This window comes from Psammomys obesus, unplaced genomic scaffold, assembly GCF_907164565.1.
Source record: "Psammomys obesus unplaced genomic scaffold, mPsaObe1.curated_primary_1811, whole genome shotgun sequence".
Lineage (NCBI taxonomy): Eukaryota > Metazoa > Chordata > Mammalia > Rodentia > Muridae > Psammomys > Psammomys obesus.
In genome coordinates this window covers 15521496-15544255 of record NW_026585797.1, presented here as the reverse complement: position 1 = coordinate 15544255, position 22760 = coordinate 15521496, and the positions used below count along the sequence as shown (strand labels likewise).

Below are 22760 nucleotides of genomic sequence, written 5' to 3'. Positions count from 1 at the left end.
TCTTTCAGAGGCCCTCTGTGGTAGGCTCCTGTCCTGTTCCCTGTTTTCTCCCTCTTCTGATGTCACCCCATTTGCCTTTCTGAATGAGGATTGAGCATCTTACCCAAGGTCCTCCTTCTTGACTAGCTTCTTTAGGTGTACAGATTTTAGTAGGGGTCTTTTCTGAGACTGATACTCCAAACAAGGAACATTCATGAAGATAACCTACAACTCCTACATACGTGTTGCCCATGGCAGCTCAGTGTCCAAGTGGGTTCCCTAGTAAGGGGAACAGGGACTGTCTCTGACATGAACTCTATGGCTGGCTCTTTGATCACCTCCGCCTGAAGGGGGAGCAGCCTGACCAGACTACAGAGGAAGACAATGCAGCCAGTCCTGATGAGACTTGATAGGCTAGGATCAGAGCGAAGGGGAGGAGGACCTTCCCTATCAGTGGGCTGGGGGAGGGCACAGGTGGGGAAGAGGGGAGAGGGTGGGATTGGGAGGCTATGAAGGAGGGGGCTACAGCTGGGATACAGAGTGAATAAACTGTAATTAATTAATAAAAAGAACAAACACCTAAGTTTTCTAGTTAAAGAGTAATGATTTTTCATAGTACTTGTGGAGCAATAGATTTATATGTAGGCAGATGTACAGATTTTAGTAGGTTTATTCTATATTATATGTCTATATGAGTGAGTATATACTATGTGTGTCTTTCTGCTTCTGGGACAGCTCACTCAGGATGATTCTTTCAAGATCCCACCATTTACCTGCAAATTTCATGATTTTCTTATTTTTCATTGCTGAAAAATTCATTGTGTAGATGTACCACAATTTCTGCATCCATTCTTCACTTGAGGGGTATCTGGGCTGTTTCCAGCTTCTGGCTATTACAAATAAAGCTGCTACAAACATGGTCGAGCAAATGTCCTTATTGTGTACTTGAGCCTCTTTTGGATATATGCCTAGGAGTGATATGGCTGGATCTTGAGGAAGCACTATTCCTAGTTGTCTGAGAAAGCGCCAGATTGATTTCCAGAGTGGTTGTACAAGTTTTCATTCCCACCAGCAGTGGAGGAGGGTTCCCCTTTCTCCACAACTTCTCCAGCATGTGTTGTCTCTTGAGTTTTTGATCTTGGCCATTCTGATGGGTGTAAGGTGAAATCTCAGGGTCATTTTGATTTGCATTTCCCTAATGGCTAATGAGGTTGAGCATTTCTTTAAGTGCTTCTCTGCCACTCGATATTCCTCTGCAGAGAATTCTCTGTTTAGCTCTGTACTCCATTTTTTAATTGGATTACTTGGTTTCCTGCTCTTCAGCTTCTTTAGTTCTTTATATATACTGGATATTAGCCCTCTGTCAGATAAAGGGTTGGTGAAGATTCTTTCCCAATGTAGGCAGTTGTTTTGTTTTGATGATGGTATTCTTTGTTTTACAGAAGCTTTTCGTTTCATGAGGTCCCATTTATTGATTGTTGCTCTTAGAGCCTAAGAGGGAGGACCCTGACTAAAATGTTCAATCCCCATCCTGAAAGGCAAAGAGGATGAACATCAGAAGAAGAAGAAAACAGGAAACAAGCTAGGAACCTGCCATAGGGGGCCTCTGAAAGGCTCTACCCTGCAGACTATCAAAGCAGATGCTGAGACTTATGTCCAACTGTTAGGCAGATGTGCATGGAATCTTATGTAAGAAGTGGGAAATAGTAAGATCTGGAGAGAACAGGAACTCCACAAAGAGAGCAACAGAATCAGAAAATTTGAACACAGGGGTCTTCCCAGAGACTCATACTCCAACCAAGGACTATTCGTGGCGATAACCTAGAACCCCTGCACAGATGTAGCCCATAGCAGTTCAGTGTCCAAGTGGGTTCCATAGTGATGGGAAGAGGGACTGCTTCTGGCATGAACTGATTGGCCTGCTCTTTGATCACCTCCCCCTGAGGGGGGAGCAGCCTTACCAGGCCACAGAAGATGACAATGCAGCCACTCCTGATGAGATCTGATAGACTAGAACAGAAGAAGGGGAGGAGGACCTCCTCTATCAATGGATTGGGGGAGGGGCATCAGTGAAGAAGGGGGAGAGAAGGTGGGATCAGGAGGGGAGAAGGGAGGAGCTTATGGGGGGATCCAAAGTGAATAAAGTGTAATTAGAAAAAGTTAAAAAAATGTAGGCGGATGCCTCTAATCCTTGATTATATGCCCCAGACAGAAAAATCCAACAGAAAGAACATGGTCAAAGTCAAAGCACCTGGGACCACTGCAGTTTTGGAATGAACTGTGACTGGAAGCACCGACTTCAATTAATAGACTTTTAAATGTCAGCATACATCTTCTATTTTACTTTTCAAATCTCTTTTACAACTTGTCCTTTCTATTTTCATTCCTAGAGGCAGTACAGTTCTTCATTGATGTCACCACTGTTAAAATTTTCAGAAAACAGACAAGAAAAAATGTGGGAAAAAATTAATAGAAAAAGCAAGGGAGCTTTAAAGTAGTAATATATTGAGAGTAGGAAATAAAATATGAAGTGATTTGAAAAATGGAAACGATGGACAAAGGGACAGTATAAGGAGAGAAGGATGAAAACCGATTCCCTCCCACCCTCATTTTTATCAATGAATTATAATAAGGAATGTTCTGCGTGGATTTCAAACATGCACACACACATACATACATGCACATATACATACATGCCACATGCATATACACACATATTCATATGCACATACGTATACATGCACACACACAGACACATACGTGCACTTGCATGTACACACATTTAACCTTAAATTGAAAATTTGGTGATTCAAGGACGTTTCAACATATACAAGTAAATAAATATCGTGAACCATATAAAAGGACTAAACAACAAACATGATTGCACAACCATCTCCACAGGTGCAGAGAAGACCTTTGACAGCTGAAAGGCAGCACAGCCCAAGCCTGGTTCCATTTTGTTTTAAGTCTTGGGGAGGGGGATGGCTCTTCTGCAGACCAGTGGTTCTCAGTCTTCCTAATACTGTGGCCCTTTAACACACTTCCTCATGTTGTGGTGACTCCAACCATAAAATTTTGTTGCTACTTCATAACTGTAATTTTGCTATGGTTATGAATCATAATGTAAACATCCATGTGTGCTGATGGTCTCAGGTGACCCCAAGGAAGTCACAACCTACAGATGAGAACTGCTGCTGTAGACAGACTTTCCTCTGTAGTGGCAAGCTTGGTGTTTCTGAGAGTTGCAGGATAAAAGGCAGACCGTTTTTGGAGTTGAGTTATGCTCCGAGAAAGCTGCATGGCTACATGCAATAAAATGAATGGGGCTCTATTTGCTGCATGCGCCTTGAAGAAGGCTGGCTTATTAAGATGCTTATATTATTTTGCAATATTAAAAAAGAGAGACTGTCAGGAGAGAAGCAGCCAGTGAGATGATTGTGCACAGAGAAGAATCTAAGACCAGTGGCAGTTTCCTAAGGTTGCCATGGTAATGTACCACAAAGGGGGTGGCTCTGAAAGGTAGAGAGGCAGTCTTTCACAATTCTGGAGGCTAGATATCTCAAATCAAGGTGTTTTCTGGACATGTTCTCTTTGAAGACTCTTGGAAAGCCTGCTCTCTCATCTTCCAATTTCTGGAGCTCATGGGGTTTCTGGGTTTACGGTGGCTGCACCTTTAACCTTTGCACATCTCTGCTTTCATGGGGCCTTTCAGAATCCTCTTGTCTTTCTGTAAGTACAGCAGCCTGGCCTAAACTCACAATGATTGGGTCATGAGGTCTTTAAGTTATAACCACAAAGATTCCATTTTCAACTATTATACTCAGGGGCCATGGGTGACCTGTTTTCAGAGATGTTAGCATCAGCTAATCCACAGCAAAAGTCAGAACTTTTCCAGAAACAGGATAGAAACTGGATCAATGAGCCACCCACTTCACATTTATTCATTAAAATTAGCAGGGTGTTTCAAGAACTTTGTTGACTCAGGAAGTGGGAAATGGCACCTCTATTAAAAGCCACAGCTTAACCCATGTGCCTTTTCCTAAGGTTTGTGGTTTGATTCAATGTTTCAATGCTGTAGACCACAGTGACTTGTGGAGTCTGCCGATGACCACAGAGCTCCTAACTCCTGCCCACTCAGTAACCACCACTTTCAGAAAGAGCATCCTCTATACTTCGTCGCTGTTTCTTTGTTCAGGTGTGTTTTGTAAGAAATGTATGTGAAAAAGAGCATTAGTACCTGGTAATTTGGAGATAAAAATCACTTAGTATGGTATTTATTTCCCTTTTGGTTTTGTGCAAATATTTAAATTAAAAAAGATTAGATGTATATTGAATTACAAATGTTTGATGAAATATATAGATACTATATTTAAACACTATTATATTTGTGTTTATAAGTGTTCATGTTTATAAATATGTATTATATAATATATAGTATATTACATAAATATTTGATATAATATATAAAAATAAAGCTGGAAACTGCTCTATTTGCCAAATTTATATGCATTTTCCTAAAAGCATTTAATGCTTGTTTTTGTATTGAGGCTTGCTTGTCCACTGTTGCATAGTTCCTGCTGAAGTCGGGAGAATGTGCGAGTGTGATATGGTGCACTGTCTTAGTTACCTTTGCACCATGGTGGCAGGGACTCCGGGCAGAAGAATTTAGGAGAGGAAGGTATTATTTTAGGTCAAGATTTTGCAGATTTTTCTGTTTATGGCAATGAGGAAGGTTAGAGGCGGGAGCAGCTGTCCACATGGCCTGGACAAGGAAGCAGAAAGAGCAGGCCAGAACCAGGGACAGTCAAGACCTTCATGGCCCACCGCTAGTGATCTACTTCAGCTAGCTGAGCCCACCCCCTAAGCTTCAGCCTTTAGGACAGGCCTACATGCTGGAGAGGGACATTTAGGACATGAGCCTCTGTGAGACATTGCAGATTCAAACTGCCACATCCATACATTATATTAAGACCTTGCCTTCTGACTAGATCAGATATCTTGTTCTAAGTTTCTATGAAACTTTCCCCTTCAGTTTTGGTATTTGCAACCTAACTTTTCTATCTTTCTCTGGAGACTGCATTAAAAAAATATATCTTTTGCTTGTACAGTTAGAAGCTTAGAACAGTTCCTATGTGTGTAAATGAATGACTCGAACGAATGAACGAATTGAGAGCCTGCTGTGGCTCGCCGTGCTTTTGTTTGGGAAAGCAAAACAGAAGACTTTTTTTCTACTGTCAGTCTTCTCAGTGAGGCATTGCTGGTCTGACGCTTCTGCACAATGTCCTTTCCGCAACGGACGAAAACCTCTCAAGTTGTTAAAGAGGAAGAGCTACGGCGGACGCAGCTGAAAGGCGGCCTTTTCCTCACTAGAGAAGCCAAGCCCACACATCTTGCCCACAATCTTGGAGTGTATGTATGGTAGGTTTTGTGAGTTGATTTGTTCTTCCCAAGAGAAATAACTGAAAATCTGCCACTCTGCCACCTCAACCAAGTATTCTAGGAATACTTGAAAGCAGGAAGAGAGCCTTGTAACAGAATCCCGTCCCTCACCTTGGTGCTTAGGAAGAACGTATCCTGCCAGCGCTAGACTTCCGGTTTCCACACACGAGCAACAAAGCTTTTTCTTTTTAAGCCACGCAGTTTGTGGTACTTTGTTATGACAGTCTAAAAAATTAACGCAGTTATCCATGCTCTCAGAAAGAATACGTTGTTTATTTAAGAGAATTCTGTAAGAACTGTTAGGTTACCGGAAAGCAAGAAGGATGAGGCTAATGAAAGGAGAACAATTGCAAAGCAGGGAAGGGGGAAATTTAACTGCTGAAAACATGTAAACGAACATGCCGAAAATATCCACCGTCAACAAAACATTTTTATTCTTTAGCTGTATGGAAGGAGGCTCTGACTCTCCTCCATCCAAGAGGAAGCTAGAGGGATGTACTCACGAGGAGATGGAGTGTGGCTAGGGCAAGTCTGAGCGAGATGGAGTATTTATTTCCACATTGTGTGCTGCAAGCAGAATTGGCATTGTATTAGGTAGGGTAGGGTAATGAACGTCACCATCTTGGTGGCTCAAGTTGGAAGGTGATCAGTGCCCTCAAAAAAGCAGGAGGAATTCTATATAGGTAATATTTAAAATCAATTAAACTTTTCTTCACCCCGAAGGGGGCCTGGGTTGTACTAATGTCCCACCATCACAGACATCTGGAATTCTAGAAAAAAAAACATTAAACCATACTTTCTTTCTCTACCTCAAGAGGCAAGTAGGAAGTCACCTCTGCTAGACAAGAGAAATTGTACTAGTATGAAATTCTGACTCTGGCCAGAGTTTGTCTTACAGAAGACAAAGGAGATGAGAAGAGGGACCTTGTAGGCCTTAGAAATGATGGCTAATGTAAGGACAACCCATCTAGGTTTTGTGTTTAAGGAAGGTCATCATTCCATCCAGCTTTGTAGAGAGTCAGCCCAAGAAGTCCTAGACACATTGGAAGACATGATGAAAATAACACAGAGAGGGGATATGGCACAGCATCATGTAAGAGGCTGAAATGTGTTAGCTGCATCCTGGGTCTGAGCACATTTTTCTTACCCTGTGGGACATTTTCAGTTCAAAACAAATACAAAGAATGGATGGAAATAACAAGGAACAAGTGTTGTGTCATTTATGGAACGGCTCTTTAGTATTTGGCTGGGCATCTCGCCTGTCTGGGTAGTGAGTTTCCTGCAGTGAGAGTTGCTCAAACAGGGACAGGGAATTAATTACTCTGGACTGATGTTATAGGGGTAATTCAAAGAAATAGCAGTTGGATAGGTTGCCCAGTAAGTCCTATGAAGTCTGGATTTCCACTTTGGAGATTAAGGCAAGACCTCCCTATGAGCGACACATTGAGTTAAAATGATGACTCTGAGCAGGCATTAGCCAAGACACATAGATGAGAGATGGGGACAAGGGTAGACCTGCAAATATGGATCCTGGACAATTGGCTTGTCTGGGAACTAGAAAAAAATCAGAGGGGAGCAATTAAAGTGAGGCCGGAGAGAGAGGAGGGGAGGACGAGGGAGCAGGTCACACAGAACATGGCAATTCCAAAAGCAATGGCTGCCTTTGCAGGGTAGTGAACAGAGGCATCTTCTCCTGGGAATTCATTGTTTTTAACTCTCTAATGGGCTTACAATATCTGTTTATATAATCCTTATTGATCATGACTCCTCATCCTCATGGAGATACAGAAATGATACATAGCAATTAAGATACTGAATGATCTGTAGGGCCCCGTTTGGTAGGGATAAAGTGCCTGCTAAAACCTCTGCCCCAAGATCGAGGAGAGTCAATAACACCAGCCTCAGGGAAGAGTGGAGACACCCAGAGCTCCTTAAATGGGACATCAAGATTTGCATAAAATGTTGATGCTACATGCGACGTTTATTTCTATTCGGCTCAACACTGTCTTGTGTAACTCTAAGTTTTTGTGCAAAAAAAAAAAAAAGTTCAAAAAAGTTAAAGTATCATCTACCCATGAGTGGCAACTCCTAAAAGTCCACATTCCTGCAGACGTGAAGGTTGTCTGCTGGTAAAGTGATTAAGTGTAGAAATGGCATCTAGGCAACGAACCCATGTCCTTCCTGGATTTCCTAGCGGCCCTGAGGGGTCTGTGGAAGACAGTCCCATGCTAAGCACTTGGTCTCACAGATCAAAAGCACATCGTTGTGTGCGTGTCTGCTTGAAAAAAGTTTGCTTTTAAGTTAGGAATATTGCTGCCTTCTAATATCATTCTCTTTGTCCACTTCGTGAGCAAGTTTTATTTCCCTGAATAAGACCAAACAAATTCAGTGTGCAGGTTCTGCTGCACGCGCCCGACGTGGAGCTCTTCCCTTAAACATTCATAAACACATGTGCATGTGTATGCAAGCGCGCGTGCATGATCCCTTGATTCCTGTACTTAAATCTCTGCCAAACCTTTTTAAATAAACTCAATTATGCTTTTAAAACAAACAAACAAACAAACAAACAAACAAACCCCAAATTCATATCAGTGACGTTTGAATAAGTATTTTCACCTTGGGCTTGTCTTGGATTACCAAAATACAATCACACATTTAAATAAATTTAGAAATTAGAAAATAAACTTTTTTGTACAGAATATTTCACTCGGCAGTCGCTCCAAGGCCGGCGCGCATGCCTCTTGCCTCCGAAAGCATTCTGAGGGTCAAGTTTTCTCTGATGGTAGTCTTAGGGGACTTTCTTCCCCAACTCACTGTTCAGTTTCAGGCTAAATGGTACAGGTGCCCGCATCAATTTTATATAATTACAATCGATATTTTGGGAAGCCTGTGGCTGTTGTGTTTAATTAAAAACTTAAGGGGGAGTGTGTGAGATACCTTGCTTTTTAAAGAGTATGTTTTTATAAGGCAGAAATGCAGAAAAAAAGAAAAAACTTCTTCCTTCCTTTCTCTTTCTTTCTCTCTCTCTTTCTTTCTTTCTTTCTTTTTTTTTTTTACTGATGTAATATTTCAAATAATTTTTATACATCTCAATGAGATCAGTGGGAAGAGTTTGTGGTAAGCAAAACTGACAACATAAAGTTGAAGATCATATAAGCATGACCAAAATAAACCCCACAAAGTATCACACACTCTTCATATATCTTTCATAGCCTAAGAATGAATAGTCCACTAAACACACAACATGTTTTGTAATAAATCTCATTGCTGTTACATTAACTAACTCCTCTAGATAAATCTCTGAGAAGGCTAGATAAATCTCTACAGAAGCTAGATAAATCTCTAGGAAGATGATGTGCCATATAGTAGATATGGGAACATGTGGAAGCATGGAACTTCAAACAATATATACATACATACACACACACACATACTAAGCATTAATTAATTATTGATATCCAATCAAGGCTTAAAAACAAACATTTTAAATGAATTTAAATGAAACAGTCTGTCTTTCTGAACTCCAATGGTTACAACTTAAACTTTTAAACAACAGAGAGAACCCCTCCAGTGATATCTTAACTCGGTTTTGTTATTTCTTAAAAATAACAGAGCTGTGTGTGTGTGTGTGTGTGTGTGTGTGTGTGTGTGTGTGTGTGAAGATTGCCAGGGGAATGGGATTTGACTTGCCCCTTTAGAGCCAGTCTTTGCCTTTTTCCTGCTCTGCCCTGATGTCCCAGGAACAACTCTAGCATCAGCCCGCTCCTCGAGGTCACTGTCACCGGCCTTGAGATACAAGCTTGGGACCACTGAGGAGGGCTACTACCACCCCTGTACCCGCCCCAGCTGGGATCCAGCAAGCAGGAGCCTGGCGGGTCCTCCTGCCATGCCGCCCTGGAGGCGCGACCCTCCTACCTGCTTGTCCCGAGGCGGCCAGCAGCAGCAGCAGCAGCAGCGGGGGCGGCAGCGGCGGCAGGGCCGGGCGGCGGGGCGCCGGGGTCCCGGGGGCGCGCATGGGCAGTCAGCTTGGGTCACATCTGGGGAACGAGGTCCCCCCAGGGCTCCTCTCCCAGCGCGGGACCCCGGGCGATGGAGCCCAGAGTCCGCCGCGCGCAGCAGGCTTCTCCCGTAGGGTGGCCCCGCGCCAGGGACGCTCTTTGGGTTCCAGCCCACGGACTCAACCGGTGACAGAGGTCAGCGCGGATAAAGGCTCAGCTTGCACAGCACAGCCTTATCCGTCGCTCGAAATGTCAGACTTCACCCCGGAGGAAGACGCTGGAAGAGTGAAATAGACACATCTTTCTCAGCCTACTGTTGGACTTGATGCCTTCCCTCCTTCAGGATTCTGAGCCCCCGCCACCCCCACCACCTGAAGCCAGGTGTCTTTGCTATTTACAGAAAAGCAGGGGCAACCTCAAGACCCGGCCCATGGCCTGAAGTCTCCCAACCCCCTGAGGCGGTCCGCCAACCGAGAGAGAAAGAAATGGGATCAGTGTGAGAAAAATCTGCAAACAGATCTCACGGGTGGTCCTTTCCAGGTAGCTGTAAATATTAAGCAAGACGCGAAAACAATCAAATTAATTATTTACTTCAGGCATGTTCTCTGTTTCCTCCAGAGACTCCTGTTGCAAATGCATAAATAAAGGAAAATGATGCTAAAACTGGATCAACTGCCATTAGGAAGAAAGGAGTCTCAATAACACACACAAACACAAAACAAAAACTAACAAGCTCACACACCTCTTTGTTTTGTGGTGGAGGTAGTTAGAGATGCAGCAGTTTTCGGAGGGTGTTAAGTTTCTGTTTTCTTAACTCTCAAAGAGTCAGAGTTCAGCTTGGGCTGTCTCAGGAGGGTTAAAGCGGGTCCCGCGTGCCAGTTGCGCCTCTGGTTCCCACCGGAAGGGGGCACTAGAGGAGAAAGGACAGGATTTGTTTGTTTACTAGCAGTTCTCTTAGTAATTCTCTTCAGGTCTTTACCAGGGCAGAAGCACCTTAGTTCCAACAGTCTTTAGTCCTAGCATCCAAGACTCTGCCTTAACGGCCGGACCCAATTCTCATGGGTCCGAATCTCCACTTGGTGAAATTCCTTTACCTTCTATGTAGTCCTTATGTCCTTTTCTTTCTACAGCCCTAAAAGTGGAAATTGCGATCAGTAGCTAGTCAGTTTCAATCTTAGCCTTACTTAGCTTTCAGCTCTCCGACATCTGCCTGTTAAGATAAACATTGTGTTTCTCACCTTTTCTCACAAACTGGTCTCTTAATAATTCACATGCAATTCCTGCACATCGTAAGAAGCATTTCATGCTAGTAATGTATTATTTTTATATCAATGTTGGGACATGCATGAACTTCAGTTTAAATATGACTCACCCATAGTCTTAAAGGGGCTAGCTCAAGCAGACACTTTCCTGCCCCTCTGTTGGGAGATAATCAGCGTCCTGCTTTCTTAGGCTATAGGTTGGGAGACAGCCAGATCCTGCCGTCTCTGCTAGGAGTACTTTTGGGCGCCTAATCCAAGGTTCACTTGATTTTCCCCACAGTGATGAACCTTATCGTTGAATTATAAATCGAAATAATGCTAATCAAGTGCTCCCAAGGTGCTTTTTGGCAGGGTGTTTTCACCTCAGAAACGGAAATGAAACTAGAACACCAGGTATGATATATAATCTTGATACTATGAAGCCAGTGAATTCTTCATTTGAGCGAAATAGTGCAGGAGGAATCTGACATGTGCCGACTCCTTTAATGCCAACAATCCCGTGAATTAGTCATATTACCAGAGTTTCAAAGGAAGGAGACAGGTTTGGACAGGCTGCTCTTAAGAGCAAGAGAAGTGGAACCAGAGTGGTTTCAAAGTTTGTGTTTATAATATTTTCCTTTTATGGCCCTAACATTTAAGAAAACGAGGTGAAAAACTCTGAGGTTTGAACTGTATAGATTAACAGGTCAGTTGAAATGCATACTTGTTAATTTATGTTTCTAGCTTATAAACTGCATAGTGAATGGGAAAAAAATGCTCATTCCTGAAAATCAAGTATAGTCAGAGCATGTCTGTGTAAATAAGACTGCTTTGAAAGTAAATTTGAGTTGGTGGCAGTTACAGAAAAAAAATTGGTGATATCAAGTTCTTTGGCTGAGGCTGGGATACAAATGCCGAAAAAGTCTGGGGAAGGGGCAATAAGCATCCAGGGTGTGCGTGGCTCTTAAGGTCTTTTTAGTTATTCTGTCATTCTGTGTAAATTTAGAGAGTCCTAGGAGCTGTTTGCATTACACCATCCACTTAAATACAAATTTTATCTAACATATAAAATCAGAATCCGATCCCATCAACTCTTCCACCAAACCATTTTGTTTAATCGTTTTTGAGAAATCGGCTATACTTTTCAAAAAGAAAAGTAATTCTTGGATATACTCAGTGGCAGAGCACTTGATCAGCATTTACAAAGCCTGAGTTCAATCCCAGCCCTGGAAGACAGTTGTAACTTGAAGCATAATATCCAAAGAGACGCCTGAGCAAAGCAGATGCTGTAGCTCTCCAGATCATCACAAAGGGAATGTGCTGGTACACCCTGTGCAAGGCCAGGAACCAAAACAGCGTTCCTTCACCAGTTAGCCAGCTAGCAGCCTTCATCTTAGAATAATTCAGAGTTTCTCTCCCATCTGGCGCCCTTCACTGAACATTACACTTACTAATGTGTAGTGTTCCGAACAAAAATGGCCCCATGGGCCCACAGGAAGTGGTACTATGAGGAGGTGTGGCATTGTTGGAATACGTGTGGCTCTCTTGGAGGAAATATGTCATTGGGGGGTGGGCTATGAGGTTTCTGATGCTCAAGCCAGACCGGTGGCTCACTGTTTCTTCTTGCTGCCTGATGATCTGGATATAGAATCCTCAGCTCCCTCTCCAGTACCTTGTCTGCCTGAATCCCACCATGCTTTCTGCCGTGACAATAATGAACTAAAGCCAGCCCCAATTAAAAATTTCCTTTATTAGTGTAGAGAGGTGTTTCTTTACAGCAATAAAGCCCTAACCAAGACAAAATGTTATCCATGTTGGGGCTGGAGAGATGGCTCGCTGGTTAAGGGCACTTGCTGCTTTCTCAGAGGACTCAGGTTTGGTTACCAGCGCCCGTATGGCAGCTCACAGCTGCTGGTATCTCCAGTTCTCAGTGATCTGGCTCCCTCTTCTGGCTTCATGGGCACCAGGTATGCATGGGATGTAATACATACAGGCAGGCATGCATTCATATGCATAAAATAAAAATAAGTGTCTTTAAAAATAAAATTTAAAAGTCATCCATGTTGCTGCTTATAGCTGTAGAACTATCCATTTTATGACTATCCCTCAAGTTATATATTCATTCTGTTGTTGCTCATATTGTTTCTAGTTTGGCTCTTCTGGCTATTGTACTCTTCTGAGAGTTCTTGCATATCCCACTTGTACATTTCTGTATACTTCCAACATCTGTATAATTAGGGACACAATTTCAAGGCCATAAGTCAGATGCAATTTTAATTTAAAATAATTTGTGCCCAGCTAGGTTTCCAAAGAGATTGTGCCAATTTTCATTCTTTTGTTTGTTTGTTTGTTTGTTTGGCGGTCCTTGATTTGCTTTGTAGGCCAGGCTGGCCTTGAACTCACAGAGCTCTGCCTGCCTCTGCCTCCCTGAGTGCTGGGATTACAGGTGTGCTCCACCGTGCCCGGCTCAGTTTCATTCTTACTGGCTCTCAGTACTTCCACATTTGCTTACTTCATACCTGTGGATGTTCTAGAGGGCAGGTAATACACTGTGGGTTTCATCTGCATTTTTCTGATGATGGCTGGCACGGAGAGTTTTTAAAGTTTTTATTTTTGACAATATCATACTTGTCTATACTGTAGTGTGATCCTATTCTCCCTCTGTTGCCAGCTTCTATTTCCCTTTCCCATTAATCTCTTTCTTTTTCCTAACTAATACCTCTTCTACTTTCAAGTCAGGTGTGTGTGTGTGTGTGTGTGTGTGTGTGTGTGTGTGGTCTAGATCTTGTATGAGTCTTCACAGCTGCTGTGACTATAGCGGTCATACAGTATCTAGAAGATAGCACTATAGCATTACTTCCTATCCTTTGGCTCACACAGTTTCTCCATCCTCCTTTCTGTAATGTTCCCTAGACCTGAAGTGAGTAATATAGCTATCCTGTTTAGGGCTTTGACGAGCAGTGGGTCTCTCTTTGATGCATTGACAGAACAGGTTTCTCTGAGCAGGACTCACATCTCCATTAGTCCAAGGACATAATCATACATATTTGGTAGGTAATTTAACTATATGTATATTTAACAAAATATACATGGTAGGTTGTTCCCATAGGTCCTGTAATTTCTGTAGCCATAGGACTTTTTAAGATCAGGATTACAGTACCAAGCACGTGGAACAAAATTCAGATTCAATTTGGAGGTGTTTGGTGACCCCCTGAACCATAATGTCACTATTGTAGCAATGAGTGTAACTGACATGGCAGAATAGCACTGGAGCACACAGGGACCACAGCTGAGTGAGATCACTGATGCTGACTCATTTCTACAACAGCGTGTGTAGATCCTTCTGCCGCTCCAAACACCAGCCAAAAGGGAGGAGACTGCCAGTGTAGCTCCAAAGTGGAGCCACAGAGAAACACATATATTCAAAATGTGTAGTGTCATCTGCAATAGACTCTTACTGTCTAGTGCTCGCGGGGTCTAAGAGAAGCAGTAAGCGTCCTGAACACGTGCATTAGTCCCTTGAATTATGATGGTGAGTGCTGCTTGCCATCTCGGCCGGATCCCCAGGACACAATACTTTGAGGATATTGCAGGGAAGAAATTTTCAGAGAGGCTTTACTGAAGAAGGAAGACCCTGAAAGGGGGTGGTATCATCTTTTTAGTGGGGTCCCGAATGAATTTTTAAAGAGACAGTAAACAGAACAGCAGCAGACACAACGTAAAAGGCTGCCTTAAGCCCCTGCTGCTACAAGCCCCATGCCATGACGGACTGTGCCCTCCAACAACTGTGAGCTAAAATAAACCCTTCCTCCTTTAAGTCATTTTTGTGGGGTATTTTGCCACAAGAATGTGAAAAAGTAATGGTCACACGGAATACTTTTTTAATTAAGAACTTTCTTGGATTTTTTTCAGTTAGATTGTCTTATTTTTATTTCTATTTATTTATTGTATATGTGGATGTGGGGTAGGAAAGTGTATGTATTAATACCTGTGTGTTCAAGTGAGAATACTTTCTACTGAATGGAAAAGGCAGACGCACAAGAATACAGACCACCATATGGTCCTGTTAATAAGAAAATTAAGAAGAGTTGAACAAATCAAGTATGTACGTCAAAACAGTGCCTTTCTGTGAGGTGGGGCTATTCCCCTCTGCAGTTCTGGAAACCTGTATTTGGAGGTAGGGTGGGAAGATGTATGTGTGTGCATGATAATATTGAAATCACTGTGCCTTATGCACGTTATCTATCTTATATCTTAATTTAAAATAAAAACTAGTTTCAGCTGGTTGATTTGTAGTACTTGATAAATGATCTTAAAATTTATATGAAAACATAAAAAGTGAAAAAAATAACTAAAGTACTTAAATGAGAACAAGGTAAAGGAATTGTTCTATTGACAAAAAGACAAAGTCTTGTACATTAACATTAGATAAATAGATTAAGGGAACAGAATAGCGCCCATAAACAAACCTTTTTTTGATCCACTCAAAATTTTATCTTCTTTTTCTTGTTAGTGTGTTTCATAAGCTTTTCTTTCTTTTTATAACAGAGTCTTGCTACATGATCCAGACTAGTCTCCAATTCATGTCTTCCTATGTCGGCTTCCTAAGTGTTTGGGTCACTGAGATGTGCCACCCTTTTCAGCTTCCGTAATTCTCTTTCCTTTTCCGAGGCACGGTCTCACTGTATATCCAGGCTAGCCTTGAACTCGTGTTCTTCTAAGCTGGTCTTAAACTCTGGATCCTCTACCTCGACCTCCAAGTGCTAGGATGTGTGTGCTGCCATGTCCAGCATTCTATGAAATTTAATGTCCATATTTATTCTTCTTTTAGCTTAAAGATAACGACACCCATTCCCATACCCATTCTATTCCCCTTCCTCTTCTGAGATAATGAGATGATGAGCTGGGCCATCACATCACACAGCATGGGAGATGAAGCCTCAAATGATGATGCAGAATGTGTGTGTGTGTGTGTGTGTGTGTGTGTGTGTGTGTCTGTTTGTGTGATGCTAGATGCTACATACTGCCTAGCTGCTGCTCTTTCCTTTTCAGAGAAAGAAATAAACCTTCCTCCTCAATGTGAATAAATTCTTTAGGAACTGAATTAATTCCCCCAAGAAGGCAATGGGTAGTGTATCTCTCTGGAATGTAAACATTTGGCTATGGAGGAGCTAATTTTTATTACCCTCAGCATGGAAACAGTTGGCGCCAAGTCCTTAGAACACGAGAAGGAAATGAGTGTGCTACAGAGCAGCTCATCTGTAGCAGGCTAATTTCCTTTGTTCAGAAAGACAAAGCATCTAGGATCACGAAAATACGGAGCACTGATTGCACGATGCTGTTTTAGTATGCTTTAATGTAATATATCCATTACCTGCTAAACAGCATCTGGATTCCCTCTCACTATCGATCTGTGTCCATCTCACATCTAGAGCCTTTGCCTGGTGTACGTCAGAGTGGTTTTCCCAGCTAATGGTTTGTCTCTATTTTCACACAGACATCTGCAAGAACAAAGGTTTTTAATTAAAAAAAAAATGTTCAGGTTTTCATATTTTATCATTGTGTTATAGTATTCTGTCTGAAGAAATTTTGTATATCTCTAGATTAGAGATTTTTTTTCCTGAATTCTTTTTAGCCTTTACAAATTTGATCTATAATATTTGGTGAGTTCTTGTGATTATAGGTAAAAAAAAAAAAGTTAAAGTTTTGAATCTATTCCTGTTGTTTCTGTTCCATTTTTCAAGAGTCCCCACATTTCGTCATTTTAGCCATTTTTCTTATAGTACATTGAGGTACTCTTCCGTTTTCCTACCTGGGAGAATTGAGTTTGTAAAGAATTTGTTCACATTAAGGAAAGTTTTTCCCTCTCTTAGAAGGAGAGTAACGGCTAAGGAGTGTGTAGCTTCTACAATTGCCTCTGAGTTTGCTCGCCATTTAGGGTGTCTACAGATGTTACGTCATGTTCATGAACCATGAAAACTGACACGTGATACATGTCTACTGATGAACCATGAAAACTGATACATGTGATACTGTGGAATATATAAAATGAAATGACCTCTTTGGATAACAGTTTGTTAGTTCTTCAGATGTTTAACAGTGATATGATCAAAAAATTCCACCACGAGGAATATAATAAAGAGAAATAAAAGCAAATGTCTATATGAGTACTGTACCAAAATATTTGTCATAGAATTATACATAAAAGCCAAAGTTTGGGTATAACCCACATTACCATCAAGTGCTGAATAGATAAATAAAATGTGGCACTCACTTGTAACAGAACATCACTTGGAAATAAAGAACAGCATATGGATATGTGAAGGAACGAACCTTAGAAACCTGCTAAGTGACAGAGGCAGTCTGAAAAGGGCATCCATTGTATGTATATCCATTCATATAAATCGCCCACAACTGGACCATTTATGGATACAGAAAATAGACTACTTGTTGGATCTTGAGTCAGCAGAGGTGAGTTGAGAATTTGGGCGTGACTAATGGGGTACAGAGTTTCTTTCTGAAGTGAGGACAATGCTTCCAGATTGATTGTGGTGTTTGCTCATCCTAGCAAGTGTGCTGAAGATCACTCGGTCATGCATGGATGAATCTCATGGCATGTGAATTATATAAAATCACCACCCGTACCATTGGAGCTACGATTTATCATTTGTTACAATCAAGGTTTATTCCCCTAAAATCAAACTTGTTTTAACATCAGAAACATCAGTCATTGTAATTCGGTAGAAACACAAGGGAGAAAATTCTGATGACTGTCTTGACAGATCAGAAGAGCAAAAGTGTCCATGGCTCTGGAGGGGAAGGTACGTTCTCTGATCTGATATTGACATGGTTAAAAACAGAACTACTGTAATGGTAAGATACAGAAACACTTCAATAAATTCAGGAACAGAGCAGATGTGTTGCCTATCATTCCTTCTGAATTCAGGAGAATGCTAGATACTCTGGCCACTGTGGTAAAACAAAGAGAAATAAAGGTAAAAGAATTAGAAATGATGGGAGAGGGGATAACCGTGCAAAGGAAAGAACAGAACACAGTATATATTGTGATATGAAAATACCATTGTGAAGCCCATTGTTTTTCATGCTCACCCACACCTGCCCCCCCGCTCCCATGAATTGGAAACATTCCTCACTCATAGGTGCCCTGACTGTTGTGTACAGACAGTGAAAAAAATGTGGCACACACTTGTAACAGAACATCACTTGGAAATAAAGAGCTGCACCTTTATGTCTGTGTGTCTACATGCTTCAAGTACTAGTGTGAGTGTCTGCAAAGTGTCCACGCTCGAATTCCATGTTCAGAGAGCAGTTGCACGCTTCTCCAGTAACAAGCAGTTAGAAACTGTAAAGGACCATTTCAAATAGCATCAAGGATGCTAGGACATGCAATGCCATATTTTCTGGAAATTTCCGTTCGTTCAGTGATCCGTGGCTATGGATTAAGGAAGGGTTCCACCTCTCTCACGCTTAAGTCACACATTCAAACACAATAAAAAAAATAAAACGTGACAAATGTTTTGGTGAAATGTAACAGTGATTCAAAAACTGGAATGTCGCTGCAAATAATAAGATATTTTGGTAAAAGTTTAGAGTTTTTTTTTTCCCTCCTGACACAAAAAAAGGCCTTTAAATTATAGCAAGGACACAACAAACAAGACCAGTAGAACAGGACACACAGTCTCACGTTAACAGCATCTGATAGGTGACAAGAGGGCATTTCAGTTAGCTGGGAAAGGATTTGCAATGAATGGCTCTGGAAAAACTGAGTCATTACTTTATTTCACTCTGCAAACAAAAATTATTTCAGAAGGATTAATGAATCATTATGGATTAAATTTTGTCCCCCAAATTCTTATGTTGAAGCCTTAACCTCCAGTGTCCCACAATGGGATGCGGTTTGGAAGGTACCTGTTGTAGATATGATTAGTTATCTTAGGAGTAGGGGTCCCTAACCCAGTATGCCTGTGACTTTGTAGAGGAGACGGAGGACATACACAGAGAGAATGCCACAGACATTGGGGTATGAATGGCTCTGTCTTTAAGCTAAGGGCTGCTAAAGATTGCTGCTAAAATGTAAGAAAGTAGGAGAGGGATAGCACTCCTGTGGACACCACGATTTCAGCGCTGCCCTCCAGGACTGTGGCAGGTGGCAGGCAGTGTCTGTCCATCAGGCCATGGTCTGCAGTCACCATTATAGCAGGCCCAGCAAAACACTCCATTGGTCAAATGTCAAGGTGAGACCAGGACAATTTGAAGAGACAATGTGGTAGAATGCCTCTGTCCTTGCGGTCAGACGCTGTGTCTTAAACATAAAGACTCCAGAGAAATAAAAAGACAGGAAGTTTGGCAGTGGTAAAAGTAAGAATTTCTGCACATGAAAAGACACTACAAGAGTTTAAGGGACAAGCCATTTACTGAACAAATATACGTATATCATATTTGACTTCTATTATGTTAAAAATGCTGCATGCTACATATTCCGTATACACATATGCAAATCCTATGTATCCTAGACACTGGGACATGTTGTTCACTTCACTACAAGGTATTTCCAACAATATGGTTTTGTTTGTTTTGATGCTGTTTTGGTCATTACTTTTCCTTGCTGAGGTTGAGAACTGCTCTGCCTAAGGGAAACAGCTTTTCTATCAACAAAGACAGTCCTGGAAGGGTTTGTAAATGGCAGTGGGAATCACCTCAGTCACTACGATCACAGTGCAGAAAGAAAGAAGAGAGAGAAGAAAGGAAGGAAGAAGGAATGGAGGAAGGAAGAAAGGAAGGGTTAGAGAGCAAGGGAATCTTTCAGAGTAACAACTGTTGGCAGTTACTCAGCTGGTGCCTGTGTCTGCCAGGTATGCTAATTAGCCAGTGTGGAGGAAAAAAAAAAACCCTAAAGATTCTTCTATTCTGGTTTGGCAAAACAGAGCACAACATTAATTATCTACTTTGGTCCAAATCCAGGCGTAGCTGGGCTTTCCCTCAGATGTGCCATCATTCCCTCATTTAAGAAATTTAGGGAGTTACTATCTGATAAGTTTTGAAAATGGTTAGTTAAATAGTTTTGGAGCTTTTGATTTCAAGAGAAGCCTACAATCACCAAAATAACATTAAAGAAAAACAAAAATGGGTAGACAACATCAGGATATAGCTTACTATAAAGCTACAGGTTGGCAAAATGAATTTAATTAGAATTAAAACTCACATGGGAATCAAGGAATAAGTAAAGGACAGGACATGCCCAAAGAATGCAAAGAATGTTATTCTTCTACAGATAACCCAGAAAAGAGAACCCCTTGACTTAGTAACTTTTCTATTGATGTGACAAAACAGCATGACAAAGACAACTTAAGAAAGAAAGTGTTTAGTTTGGAGCTTACAGCTGTAGAGTGTTGGAGCTCATGGCCATTCTGATGAGCAGCATGGCAGTGTGCAGGCAGACATGGCAATGGAGCAGTAGCTGAGAGCTCACATCTTCATCCAAAGCATGAGGCAGACACACAGGAAGAGGGAGAGAGAGAGAGAGAGAGAGAGAGAGAGAGAGAGAGAGAGAGCACTGTAACTGGGAATGGCATGGACTTTTGAAAGTCACCCCCAGTGACACACTTCCTCCAACAAGGCTACACCTCTTAATCCTTCCCACATAGTTCCACCAACTATTCAAATATAGGAGCCTATGGGGGCTATTATGCTCATTCAGACTATCACAGCAGCATAAAAGTGAGCAGAAGTTTGGTGCCTTACAAAAGGAGCTATCAAACTAGAAAACAGGTCTCTGACATCAGTTGTTACTGTGGGAATGGAATCAAGGCATAAAGAGATATGAGTGCATTCACATTTTGATTGTAAACACTACTAAGTGTCATGGAGTTTGGGACACTTGGAACTCTTAGACATTGCTGGTAGAAGCAGTTCATTGGTAGCACTTTGGATTAATTTTTAAAAACTTCATCTCCAGCTTCACAGACAGATAACCTGAACTGTTGCCCCAAACTCACAAGAGTCCCTAACAATGGCTCACTATTTTGCTGTCAACATCCTGAAATTATCAAGTTTATTTTCATACTTGATCTTTGGAAGTGGAACTTCAGAAGACGCTGGGGTGTGGAGCAAGGAGACGAGCAGAGGAGGAATGAGCATCTGAGCTATCTGCTGTGGCTGGTTCCAGTTCCTTGTTCTCAAGTCACCTGAGTGCAGAGTTCTGATGGAGCCAAGTGCTGTGCAGAGATTCAGAGGGGAATGTGGTAAACAGAGTTGGTAATTCAGAGGGGCTCTGACAGCACCTTGCTTTCCTTCACACTAGCACCTGCTGTGAGTGCAGAAGGAAGCCTGCCATCTAGGCGCACACACACACACACACGCACACAGACACATACACACAGACACACACGACCTTTACTCTTAGTCCTTTTAATGCCAGCAAACTGAAAGTAGAATGTGTTAGCACAGTGTGAATATTTCAAGAACTGGAATTCAAACAAGTTCCTAACTATTGTATAGTATATTAGGAACAAAATCCATTTACATGTCTAAGGTATAGAATATGAATTACATAACTTAAGGGCGCCGCAGACTAAGCATTCTTATTTCTGCTTCCAAAATTGCCCCTGCACAAAATAAATACAGATGATAAAATTTAAGCTAATATTTAACCACTATAATTTTTCTTTTCTTAGAGTGACACTAAATAGCAGGTATATATTGCCACAAGTTGGAAGGCATGGCTGGACAGCAGAGAGAGAATGAAAAAAAAACCATTGTATCTCCTTGCTTTAGTATTACTTTCTTCTGACTTTTGAACAAGTATCCTTAGATTTTCAGTTTGCATCGGGACTTACAGTTATGTGTCTGATTTCAGTTTATGAATCAGTAATTAACCATAGATGTATGCTCTATAAAAGTGTTTATTTTTAACATAAAACATTATAACATGTTGATAACCTATTTTTCAGAATCCCAAATATGAAACAACCCAAAGCCCATGAATGAAGTGAACCGACATATTCATATTGTGGAGTACTAAATAATGTAGATTGTTACCACACACAACAACATTAGGACATTTCACCGAGGGAATATTAAAAACACCCAGTCATACACGATATATGTGTGTATATGTATATAATAGATATATGTATGATATGATGTGAGATGACGTATAAGAGGCTCAGCATATAGGCTATATAGTTATACAGTGACAGAAGTTGAAATAGTGGTCACCTTAGGGGGAGGGAGAGGAAGCCTGAGAGAGAGCCGATGGAGTGTTCCACATCTTGGTCCAGCGTGATAGCTGATCACATCATTGCAAAAGCTGAACACACTGTAGCCGTGAGGTATGTGGAGTTTATTGTGTGTAAGCTGTGCGTCAATAAGACAAAAAGAAAACGGGAACATTTCGCTCTTTTCTACAACTAGGTATTAATGTATGATGAAGATGAAACGCATGCGCGTGTGTACGCCTGAATGCGTGTGCACGTGAGTGTGTAGAACACCTTTATCAGACAAAGGAAGAAGAATCAAGTTCTTCCTTGATCCTGTGAAGTGTGCTTGGGGTGGGGACGCTGAGCAGAGCCGCAGTCTGCACTCGTGAGTAAGCGTCTTTGGTCTTTGTAGCAAGTTGCTGGACCACACCGTGTTAAGCTTGAGTTGAATTCCTAATCCAAGCACCGACTATCATTAGTGATCTCGCTTCCTGCAGCACCTTTTGTGTTTAACTGAAGGCGGAATTAAAATTGCTGTCAGGGGTAATTACTGTTTTCAGTGCTGAAGGTCTCCCTTCCACGCCACAGCCATCGTTACTGTTTGCCTTTGGATGCTCTTCCCTCTTCTGACCCTCACCTGATTCTGATTCTTAAAGAGACTTTGCCTGGTCTCTTTAAACAGCTCCAGCCCATTTTCCTTCTTAGCTTTTGCCACGGCTTGGCAGTATGCATGTGTGTGCGTGTGTGTGCACCTCTTTGAGTACGTTGCACCCTGTCTTTCCCAATAAGAACGGAACCAGTACTTTGCTAAGTATTCATTCCTACCTTTTTTTTGTAGGTGCTCAACAAACATTTGTTGAATGTCAGACCTTATTTTGAAAACT

At 41.6% G+C, this 22760-nt stretch overlaps 1 protein-coding gene across 3 annotated transcripts in view; it reads right to left on the bottom strand.

Annotated features, from left to right (window-relative positions):
- The window catches only part of Il20ra (interleukin 20 receptor subunit alpha), a 44929-nt gene extending 34704 nt beyond the window's left edge, over positions 1-10225 (bottom strand). For 2 of the 3 annotated variants that reach the window (XM_055599220.1, XM_055599223.1), the window contains exons 1-2: positions 10159-10225; positions 9334-9693 (exon numbers count right to left, since the gene is read on the bottom strand). In XM_055599220.1, the coding sequence (XP_055455195.1) occupies positions 9334-9433 (100 nt within the window). In that variant the 5' untranslated portion in view covers positions 9434-9693; positions 10159-10225. Of the gene's footprint in view, positions 1-9333; positions 9739-10158 lie in introns of those variants that run through there. The other variant, XM_055599221.1, reaches the window with a different exon arrangement.
- Positions 10226-22760: the final 12535 nt, after the last annotated feature.